The 12,208-nt window shown below is 35.3% G+C and overlaps 1 protein-coding gene across 5 annotated transcripts in view; it reads left to right on the top strand.

Moving 5' to 3' along the window:
* TRAK2 (trafficking kinesin protein 2) overlaps window positions 1-12,208 on the top strand; it is a 34,806-nt gene that overhangs the window by 4,019 nt on the left and 18,579 nt on the right. For 4 of the 5 annotated variants that reach the window (XM_072041370.1, XM_027461023.3, XM_027461022.3 and 1 more), the window contains 2 exons: window positions 9,880-10,210; window positions 11,161-11,352. In XM_072041370.1, coding sequence (XP_071897471.1) covers window positions 10,174-10,210; window positions 11,161-11,352 — 229 coding nt within the window. In that variant the 5' untranslated portion in view covers window positions 9,880-10,173. Of the gene's footprint in view, window positions 1-9,879; window positions 10,211-11,160; window positions 11,353-12,208 lie in introns of those variants that run through there. The other variant, XM_005014519.6, reaches the window with a different exon arrangement.

The following is a 12,208-nucleotide window of genomic DNA, read 5'->3' as shown; positions in this document are numbered from 1 at the left end:
AAGACTTCAGGAAACATAAAGGAAATGAACTGTAGACAACTAGTAAATAATGCTTTTCAATCAGATAAGTGTGCTCAATATTTATTTCTACTACTGTGTTTCTTGACTACATTGCCTTTGCTTTGAATCTCTGTTTTCTTGCTGTTGGTATGTATACATTTCAGGGAAGTTAAGTAGGTTGTTTACCTCATTCTTGTACTGAAAGTGTGCATACTTTTTTTTTTTTTGCTTGCTTGCTTTTAATTGTGCTTCTAATATAGCAGGCAATATGAAAACAATGAATTACTAATACCTGAAATTTGACAGCTCTTTAGTGATGGTGTCCTCTGTTAGAACTCACACACAGAATCACATATATTTTCAAATACTTACTCATTATAGAAATTTGATAAACTGATACAGTTTACAAATTTCTATAATGAGTGTTTGAAAATATAACTTAAGGAGTAGAGTGCTGGAAAATCACAGGCATTTCTGTTGATATTTTACATCTAATATAATAGAGGCCTTGCTGTGGTGAATATTGTGCAGTTGAAAGGCAATATTTTAGGAGGGATAAACGTGATTTGTTAATAGTTTTCCAAGAAGATAAAAAAAATAACATTTTCATAAAGACATTTACAAAAGAGATGACAGATCCTTTTATCTGGTTGGATTACTAGCAGTACTCTGGTGACTGGGTCTTATAGGTCAGTCTGGTTTATTTTAATAAATACAGAATTGTAACTGTTAAAATGCTGAGCACTAGCTGGGGTGTATATTAAGAACTTTAAATCACTTTTTTGACTGAATTCAGCCTGAAAACGTTAGTGATTTTAGTGGAAAATGTTACGCTCATTTGAAGTATATAAGTATACTTTATAGACAAAAAGATTAAATTTTTGAAGAACCTCTAACAAATTTTTAATGAAATACTAGCACAGCACTTGCCTCATGAGTGTATATCACATTTTTATACTCCCTAATCAACAAATACTGGATTCATGACAGTTCTTTTTTTCTTAAAAAAAAAAAAAAGTAACTAAAAGAAGAAATAAAATCTACCTGCAAGAGATAAACATATATGCGTAGTAATGTTTTGATTGTGCATTTATGGAAAAGAAGTAGTAATTAAAACTTGATATGGGTATTTCATGTGGGTAGCATTCATCGTTTCAGTTGAAGACAGAATTCTATTAAGGATATGTTATTTTTACATTGTGTGGTAAGGGTGATATAGACAACCTCCAAGCATGGAGGACTTGCCAAAGACCTTGCTATCAAACTATCATATGCAGCAGCGTACATGTACATATACATAAAGCTTATATACCTGTACTTATTTTTTGTTTGTTTGTTTGTTTTTCCCACTTAATGGTAATACACATATTATTGCAAATGACTGACAAGGAGAAAAAGTCACAGAATCACAGAATCATTTAGGTTGGAAGAGACCTCCAAGATCACTGAGTCTAACCTGTGACCTAACACTAGCAAGTCCTCCACTAAACCATATCATTAAGCTCTAAGTCTGAATGTCTTTTAAAGACCTCCAGGGATGGTGACTCCACCACTTCCCTGGACAGCCCATTCCAATGCCTCACAACCCTCTCAGTAAAGATCTTCCTACTATCCAACCTAAAACACCCCTGGCGCAACTTTAGCCCATTCCTCCTCATCCTGTCACCAGGCACGTGGGAGAACAGACCAACCCCACCTCGCTACAGCCTCCTTTAAGGTATCTGTAGAGAGCAATAAGGTCGCCCCTGAGCCTCCTCTTCTCCAGGCTGAACAAGCCCAGCTCCTTCAGCCGCTCCTCGTAGGACTTGTTCTCCAGGCCCCTCACCAGCTTCGTTGCCCTTCTCTGGACCCACTCAAGCACCTCCATGTCCTTCTTGTAGCAAGGGGCCCAAAACTGAGCACAGTGCTCGAGGTGCGGCCTCACCAGAGCCGAGTACAGGGGGACAATCACTTCCCTAGCCCTGCTGGCCACACTGCTTCTTATGCAAGCCAGGATGCTGTTGGCCTTCTTGGCCACCTGAGCACACTGCTGGCTCATATTCAGCCGACTATCAACCATCACTCCCAGGTCCTTCTCTGACAGGCAGCTCTCCAACCACTCATCTCCCAGCCTGTAGCACTGTTTGGGGTTGTTGTACCCCAGGTGCAAGACCTGGCACTTGGCCTTGTTGAACTTCATACAATTAAAGTGAGTCTGTCTTGGCTTAAGTCTGGATGAAAAGCCTGAGAGAACTGTGAGAGCTTTGTGACCCTCTTGATATTCGCCATTTTCCAAGATGTGTTCTCCAGCTTTCCTTCTGAACCCTTACCCACACCACAAATTCAAAAAAATCCAGGCAGGACATGCATGGGGTTCTATTTTTGTTCTGTTTTTTTTTTTTTTTTTTTTTTTTTTTTACAGTTCTTTTCATATATCAGTTTCTTGATGTTATAACTGTGTATAGTTAAGATTTGCTTATGGTTATTTAGTAGTATATTGTTAGGATTGTCTTTGCTTAGTCTTTAAAAGGATTTTTTTTCCTCACATGAGAGGAAAATCAAACACTTACTAGGTTTCTGTAGGGATGGTAATGGCTGAAAGCAACATTGGTGTTAGGAATGCAGCAAGTGTTAATTGTGATAGAAAAAGTTCACACAGACTTGTTTTTCAGTATAAGTTACTTTGTTTTCCATCTCCTGCTATGTACTGTTAGAGGATTTGTTCTCTGCCTCTGAGCAGTAGTCCCAGGAATGTTTTGGCAGCAATTCAACGTGGACATGTTTGCTATAAGAATAGAACTGTTTCATTAACCTTGAAATGCAAAATATTTTTTCTGGTTACTAGCTGACTTGACAGCATTTCAATTGTAATAATAAAAAGTAGTGTGTTTAATGACTTGATAAAATTGTTTTTATATTATATATTAAACTAGCAGTAAAATTCAGAATTCTAGAATAATTGTCTCGTTCATTTGGCTTCCTTTTGGAAAATTAATTTAGAATCTTCTTCATTGTTGAAATTTTATTTGTGTTAGGTGTGGCCTGTTGTCTCGTATCCTATAATTGCACAGAAGAACAAATCTAGTTTAGTCTTTCCAAGTTCTGGTGAGGAGTCAATTGCTCTCAAATGGAAAACACAGTATATTTATATAACAGTATATTTATATTTCAGTTTGGATGATGTCAAAATAGATGACATATTTTGAATATGTTTTTTGAATATGTTTGAATATGTTTTTAAGTTTTTATGCATGAAGAAATGAACACATACATTTGTTTGTATAGTGTTTCCAATCGTAAAAGCAACTCATCTCAGCTTTCAGTTCTTTCTATTTTCAGAAAGTCTTCTGATTTATTTTCTGAAATAAGGTGGCACAACTGGCATTTTTGCATCCACCTTGAATTGTTTAAAATGGCAGTTACAAAGAGAAGACTTAATCATTTGTAACATTTTACAACATTAGTTAAACTTTTCTAAGACATCCCACAGTCTTGCTTTTGCAAGTTGATCTTGGTTGAGATATTTTGACGTATTGAAGGAAAAATTAATCAAATCTCCTGTCAGGAGAAAACATTTTTGTGCACTGTGGTTGCACTCATATGCTCTGCTCTTGACAACAGTTTGATACCAGTCCTTGCATTTCTTTTCAGTTCATTGTTTAATAAGAGAACATGTGGTTGTGAAAGAGGGAACAGTGAGGAGGGAAGAAATTTTAGGGCTTTCTTGTACAGCAAAGTAAGGAAGAACATGGAGGTGCTGTCTTTTACTTCATCAGTAATGTCTCTGAATATCTTTCCTGTTAATGTAGGAGACTGAAAGCTTTATTTCTTTTTTATAAAGGGAAAATAGCCTGGCATTTACAGTTGACTGTAATTCTGACATTCTAATAAAGACTTGTGTGTGCCAACTAAATTAATCCTCTGTATTACGAGTTTTGTGTGGTTATATAATAAAGATCATAAAATATGCAGAGAAGCGCTTACTCAAAATTAAAAATATTTAATCAAAGAAAGCTTCAGCAAGAAAACATGCATTACTGGAGCCAAAGGCTATACCAAATCTATCAAAGAAGTTCTTTTAATGATAAATTGCCCGGAAGGGCGGGTGCTATCAGAAAATTATTATAGTGGTTAAAGTTTTGTTCTGCAATTGCTATACAGAATGCAAAAGATGACAGTGGAGCTGTTTTTGCATGCTGCACAAACTTCTGCTTTTGAGATAATTAATTTTCAAATTTTAACAACAACAAAAAAAGTCTGTTTAATTCAGACAACAATGTATGCTGAACAAGAAGCGTGTTCTTCAGTGCGTCTGATACCAGTAACTCTTTTGAGCCTCTGGTGGACAAATTGAACAAAGCAGGAAGAACTGCATAGATCACTTAAAGTAGGATAATGTAAGCTTCTGTTTTTTTCAAAAGCTCAGTGTTGTTTGTGTTTTGCACTCTGTTCTCTTGCAAAATATCAAATATCATGACAACATAAAAAGTAATGGTCAAGTTATAAATAACTTTTTAATCCTTTAGCTGTTATTTCCCTAATTAACAACTGTCTTTCTTACCCTTTCATATATTTTTCAGTTTAAATAAGCTATCTTGTTTAGTTTTTCACCTTTCATTTAGTTTCTGTACTCAAAGACAGTTTTCAAGTTATTTTCATTTGTGTTCTGCTTTTAGTAGATGCCACACCTGACATTTAGTTCCTGATTCAGCTTCTGAATGTCAGGCATAGTTTAAATGTGGTGTTCCAACGTAAGCAAACACATTTAAAGTTTAATCTTTTAATCTTTTTCTTTTGCTAGTATAAATATCGGACCTAAATTATGTGACATTTTTCTGTATTCACTGTCAGCTTTTTCCAAAGTGCATGTGATTTTTCTTTCTTTAAATACCTATACATATGTAGTTATTAAGAGGAAGACAATTGCTGAGAAAGTCTTTGCCTTCTGTTTTGGGCATACCTTTTTGAATGATTTTACTACCTTGAATTTCTAAACCATCATTTTATAGTTGGCTTATGTATTTTAAAGCCATGTTGTAAATTTTGTGGATGTTGTCCATATGTATTTAGGTATAGTTATAACTTGTAGATGGAAGCTTTGCTCAGGGAATTGTTCTATAACTGCAGTGCTTCAGAGTAAAGGGGTCATGGAGTCCCCTTCAGGGAGGTACTGCACAGGGCGTAAACTTATCGAATATCTGGAGAAGTTGCCCCATGGCACACTGGAATAACCATGAGAAGCTTTGAAAGAGTTAGTGTTAACTTTTATGGTGCTTGCTTATCTGGCAGACTGCTCAAGAATTTTACAAATGAAGTTGTCCTTTCAAGCTAATAACTTGATATTTGCCTGGTGCTCTAGTAACTTTCACCCAAATTATTTATTTCCCCCCCATTGGCTTAACAGATGTTGACCAGCAATAAATGCTGTTTCTGCTTTGGATTATTTAAAAGAGAGATTAGTTCCAGTCTTGGGAGGAAGTGATGTCAATTTTAAAATTATTAAAACTTGAAGATTAAATCATAGTTGTAAAGAAACTGTGTCATATTAAATATCGTATTACTCCACAGTGATTCTTTTTATTATAAAATCATCCTGGCTGTATGGATCTATAAAAACTAAAAGTGCACATAGTGCAAAATAACAAACTTAAACAGTTACAAAAAAATAACCATAGTACACATGGTATAGCATTTTTTTGTTTGTTTTCTTTACAGACTATCGAGGTTTTGGTTTAAAAAAATGCAGAGGAAGTATTTTGTAATGTGGTTAACCAAATATAAATAAAACATTTACTTGAATTAATATCATCCACTGTCACGTAGTTATAAAATGGAAATAATTTTTAGAATACAGTTTGTGAAATGTACTAGATTAAATTTCTTCTGTGACACTTAAGAAATCTTTGAAACTCAAGGCAGACCAGTTATAAATACACATATAAGTAAATGTGACAGTAAGACTATAGGAAATGTTGAAAATAGTAGCTGATAAAATATCAGAGTAAGACTGCATACTTTCATATTATTTCTAGTTTGCTTATTTAGGAGAAGTTGTAAGTCCGCATGTGAAAATTTTCATCAGCTTTGTGAGAAACACTCCGCAGCCAATAACTTAGGCTCAGGCGAGGATCTCAGTGAAGTAGTAATTTATTCGTGATTGCAATGGCGGGCACCCCACAAGCAGAAGAGCGCACCGACTGGTTCCAAAACACAGTTTATATACTTTTTGATGACAGGACTCTCTGTTTCCCCACTGAGTGGGTAATCCAGGTTCACAATCTATCTGATGCTTCACAAACAGTGCATGGCCTTCAGTTGCCAGCCTGTTAACTTTCAAATTTCTTTTGACATTTTTACTGCTTGAAGTGGTAATGTCATCTGACATGACTCATCTGACTTGACTTGATACCATGATTTTCACCTAATTGTCCTAAGGAGTCTGGTTGTCTGCATTTTACAAGGTCGCCTGCTAAGCTTTCTTATCACTGTAAGCGTATCTCAGTACCACATTCCCTCCTTCTAAACAATGTAACTCTGCAGAAACAACATTTCTATTCCCACAGCTTGTACCTATGACTATACCTGTAGAATATGGATGACTAATTCTGTTTTATTTTACAAAACACTTGCACCGGTATATGAACTGTGTCTTACACATAGATAGTAACTTCACTATATATAGCACAAATTGGTTATGACCATTTTTTTTTGTTTGAGTTTACACTACTTGAATAGATTAAAATAAAACTTAATGAAATCTTAATGCAAAAGCAGCCATTCCTTATGTCCTTACTATTACTGAAAATAATATTTTTATATTATTTTAGAGAAATACTTGCATTCATTGCAAGTATGCAAGAATAGTAACTTTCATCAAGTAGAACAGGAATTTTCGGCTTTATAAATTTTGCCATTGATTCATCATTTTGGAAAGTTAGTCTAAGCACAGACAGTAGATAAGCCTTTTTTTTTTGCTGCTTGGAATTTTGGCCTTATAAACGTGCACTTGGAAACTTCCAAGTATTTCAGCCACTTGTGTCTCAGTAGTCTCCGTCATTTCTGATGTCACTTAAATGCAGAGATAATGTCTTTGCTAATGACAGTCTTCAAATTCTCAGGTAAATCTGTTTCAAGTCATATGACTATTTAAAGTAGACAAAATCAATAAAAGCTTGAGTGTCAATAGATAAGAAATATTGTGCTCATGTTGACCCATTCCTCTGATTTTCCCTTGGCTTCCTAGAAAGCTGTAGAAGTGACAGATTAAAAGAAGGATTCTGCCTTTTAAATGTTTTTAAAATTGGACGAGAGAAGAAATTTTGTGAGGTAGAAAAAAGCAAGAAAAATCGGGCATTAGTTACAAATTTCCTCACTTCCAGGTGTCTGGAATATTAATCAGGGTTGACTTGTATAGAATACTTACAATTATTTATTAAATAAGTAATTAGATCTTTTAGTCCAGACAGGACTTCCTTAAGTTTGGAGATTACAGTCACTAATAATGAACAATAAAATATGCTCTGGACTCTAATAATTTTTATCAAAAGTTTGCTGCTTTGATGCTTAAATGGCGTAGTTACTACTGGTAGGTGGCACAGCCCCATGCTTGGGGCGTATCAGACACCGACAACTGTGGTGTTACGATGCTTCCATGAGATTTCTGTACAAAATGAGTATAGGATTAAGGTATTTACTGTAGAATTGTAGCTTCTGTGCTGCATGAAGACTTCTGCCTAGAAATAGAACTGATTTTGTGTGCCCTGTGGTTATTATTTTGTGGGATGCCTTCCATCTCTTTGTACTGCTTTTAATTAATTCCTTTTGTAATTGCACTTTATACATTAGTAACACTACAAATGTAATGTAGGTGGAAACCATATCTATGGATGTTGACATATCTCATCTGTGGGGCAGGATTGTCATTGCAAATGTTTATTACCAGCCTCAGGCTCTGACTAGTCACAACTCGTATAATGCTGCATTGTCTTGTAACTGTGCTATCTTTCTTCCTTTAATGTGGTTTGGATTTGTTTAATTGGCAGCTTTTGAATATGGTTTAGGGTAGAGGTCATAACCATAGTTCATACAACAGCATAACAGTCTTGAGATTAAAGCTTGAATAACCAAAAGAAACAGTAATTTTGCATTTTTATGCAGTTTATTTAGTAAGGCCTATCTAACTGCTTGTTAAACAGTTGTGTCTCTTAAATTTTTCTTCCTTCTGATCAACATTTAATACTGTGGTACTGAAGTCCCTCAATACCACACTTGCAAAGTAAGGAATGTAATCTTGGCATGTCTAATGGAAAAAAAAGACCCAAAAAAAGACCCAAACCACCTTGCCTTGTGAGGTGGTTTTTCCTTATGTCAAATGTGGTTTACATCACAAACACAGTAAGAACTGCTGTGAGGCTTTTTCCTTTTAACTACTTGTTTAACTGAGAAATAAATCTTGTTTAAGTGGAGCTACCTAGAGCTGCCTGCCCAGGACCATCTCCAGGTGGCTTTTGAATGTCTCCAAAGGTGGAGATTCCACAACTGATCTGGGCAACCTTTTCCAGTGCTCAGTCACCGTCACGGTTTAAAAAACAAAACAAAACAAACAAAAAAAAGTGCTTATTCAGTTCAGTCAGGATGTCTTGGGTTTCAGATTTTGGCATTTTATGCCAAAGTCCTGCATGCAAAGTCCTGCATGCACCTGCCGATGAATAAATTTGTGTACCAGTACATGCGGGGGGCTAACAGTCTGGATAGCAGCTTTGCAGAAAAGGACCTGGGGATCACTGACAGAAATACATAATATAATGCAAGAGGAGTCTCAATATAAAAATTGAATAAATGGTCTTACATCACTAAGAATCAAAGTCCCATAACAAATTAACTTTCAAATAACAAATGTTTCTGAAATCTCAGTCCTACAGTTCTTAGTAAGTACCTAATATAGATAATAATTAAAACAGGTAAATAAAATACAAAGGAAGAAGGTATTGTTCATAAGTATAAGCTGACTTTAATGGAAGAAAATTCTTTCTTGATCTGCTAAACTGTACAAGCAGATAAACTGGCAGGCTCTTGGCTTTCTTTAAAAAGCTCCTGCACTGTCCATTCTGAGCGTGTCAAATGAAAGATTCCTGCAGACAAGAAGGCAAATTTGTGTTTGTGCTTGGGGAAACTCTTGAGAGCAAATTTGAAATTAATGTAAGCTTTAAAGAGAATCACATGTTTAGTGAATGTAGAAAGAGGAAAAATGACATCTTGTTCTCTTGCATTTTTTTTTGTTTTTTTTTGTTTTTTTGTCTAGGATTACTCTTAGATTTTACATGGAAGATCATCAGTCTGTAATAAAATTGTAAATTTCTGATAGATCCAAATCTTAATTAGTGGACTTCTAAAGTGGAAGAGATTGAAGACAGCAGTCCAATAAAATCTCTTTATGCCAATTTAATGTTCAGAATGATGTGTTTGAAATCCTGCCTTTAAAACCCATTGCTTTAAATGCACTTAGTAGCCTGAAGAAAATTTGTCTTTAGTTGAAGCTGCTGTCCTTCAGTGTTGAAGGAAAGTGCCTCATTACAGTGAATGAGCTTGTCCTATACTAAATATTATATGGAAGAGGAGGAATGGTATAAACAAACAGTAATTGACAAAGTCAGTGGTGAAGGTGAGATGTCATGTTTGCAGGGAAAAGGCATATTTTTAATGACACTTTTAATATATAATGTAATGTTTAGACTAAGGATTTTTTTTTTTAATCTTTTAATTTATTTTTATTTTGGGAGGTTAAGTGGTAGTACAGGGAGGAAACTCAGTCTGAAAGAAAAGAGGTCATGTTAATCAACTGATCTCATTTGAAAGCGTGAAATGTGTTAAGCTCTGGTGTTCTTCTTGTTTTATTTCTAGGTGATGGCTGAGCTGAGAAGTTTGTGAAGTTTATATGAGATATCCTATAGATATTTCTGCTGAGTAGTAAGTCAGATGAAAGGAATGAGCATGTCCTAAGACAGCAATAGATCTGGAGTACGAATCCATGTACAGAAGTGAGTTGATGCCAGACGTGTTAGCATCTTGGTAGCTTGATGGCTGGCCCTTATACTGGAAATCAAAGCCATCTTCCCAGCAAAGCAATAAGGGGACAGTGCACAATCTGACTACAGAATGTTATTTCTAAAGAAGTGAACTGTGAAGAAAAGACTCATGAATTTTGATCACAGGGTCTTGGAGAGCATCTCTGGTAAGTTGGAGAAATCTGTTACAAGTCCTGAATGTATCTAATATTTTAAATAACACCAACCTGAAAACTGCCTTGAATTTGATTTTCCTTGTATTACTTATCTGATATTGCAAATCAACAAAAATGGTGAGTCCTTTAATTAGCTTGTTAAATCAGTTTCCGTTGTAAGATGTTTTTGATTCAGTGTTAATTATCAATGTTGACATATCTTCCACTGAAGGATACTGAAGACAGTCTTCATCTTTGGTGGACATGTTCAAAAGATAATCATTGTATACCTTTGATGTGCAGTACTTCAGCAACTTAATGTTCCTTTTTTGCAACAATCTCAAAGAGAATAAGGCGGAAAAACAGGAAGAGCTAAATTTTACTGTTTAGAAGTTTGGGTACCGTGTTCACATAAAGCATGATTCCATATGGATGATAATAGAGTTTTGTATTTAAGTTGTCTGATTTTAAGGCAGTATTCCATTGATATTTCTATTTACTTTATTCAAGCCTATGTCAATTACCAAACAAAATGATAAACAGAAGAAAAAGAAGTATGTGAATTTCCTTCAGGAAACAGAACTGTAACTATGCTAAAGCCAATGAAATCTTACAAAATCATCTGGTGCTAAAATGTAGGTTTGTGTTTTAGTTCAATAAGCAGGGAAAGATACAAGTTGAAGCTCATTAAATGCACTGTATTTAAGAAGTCAGATGGAGCCATGGATAGAACAACTTTGCAGAAAGTTATGGAATCACTTGGGGATGAGGAATTTGCAAATGCCACAATATCAATCAGTTTTCTGGTAATTTGTCCAGTACAGAAGAATTTTTTCAAACCTACTGAAGGTTTATGAAAGTATTCTGTAGTATGTAGAATCTATACTACTGTAGCATATAATAAATATATGGCATATTCAATGTCCTGTAATGTAGTGTTAGTGGCATTTACTTACTTTTAGATGTCTGCTCCACTGAGGACCTCCCTGAGGTAGAATTGGTGAGCATGCTAGAAGAACAGTTGCCAGATTACAAGTTACGAGTGGACTCTCTGTATCTGTATGAAAATCAAGACTGGATTCAGTCCAACTGCCATGGCTGTCTTCCCAAAATCTCTTCTCCAGTTCACGATGAGGAGACCTTCCGTTACATGAGTGAGTATACCTGGGCCTAAGAACTATTATTATTTTTTGACATTGACATTTATTGAAGAGCAAAATGTAAATATAAACTGGTTAATGTTTAAGTGTAATGTTCAAATCTGTACATTTTTGCAGAGGTGGAATGAAAAGCTGAGTACAGAGGAAGTGCTTGTTGTTCAGCTCTGTCATTCTAAGAGCTGAGCTACCATGTCCCACGGCTGCCTGCCTAATCATTAGATTTCACTTAGAAATAAGAGTAGAAACATCTGATAGTGAAAAAGAGGAAGGAACCTAGAATTGTGTTAGACTAGATGTGATATGAGAGGTATGGAGTATGCAGCAGTTCTGTTTTCAGGAACGTTAACAATGCTATGGTTCTGTTGATGGTATTTGTTCTGATGTTGTGTGTCAGTGTTGCTTTTGAAATGCTATTAATTGTTTCTTCTGGAGATACAAATCTGTGAATGTTGGGCAGGTGGGTACTATGTGGATGTTGATCACTGCCTTCAGGTTCTGAAAATACTAAGTAACTTTTTGCTGCCAGTCAGTTGTGATTACAGTAGTCCTTAAAGATAGCAGATCATTAAGGTGAAATTGAACAGCATCATATCATGTGAAGAAACCTTCTATACCATTTGATTTTAAACATATATAAAGGTTGCCAGAAAGAACTAAACAGTAATTTGCCTGTAATTTCAAGTGTTTTAATGTGAAAAGAGGGGAATGTTGTAAACAGTTTAGAGAAATGGCTATGTCCTGTTTACTCCCTATATTGGAAGGAACCACTTGGGAGAGTTAACTTGGTATTTAGGTTCAACTTACTATTTCTCTGTAATGAATGCCTCTTTGACGTATGTGTCACCTCTGC

This window comes from Anas platyrhynchos, chromosome 7, assembly GCF_047663525.1.
Source record: "Anas platyrhynchos isolate ZD024472 breed Pekin duck chromosome 7, IASCAAS_PekinDuck_T2T, whole genome shotgun sequence".
NCBI classification, from domain to species: domain Eukaryota; kingdom Metazoa; phylum Chordata; class Aves; order Anseriformes; family Anatidae; genus Anas; species Anas platyrhynchos.
This window is presented reverse-complemented; position numbering and strand designations above follow the sequence as displayed.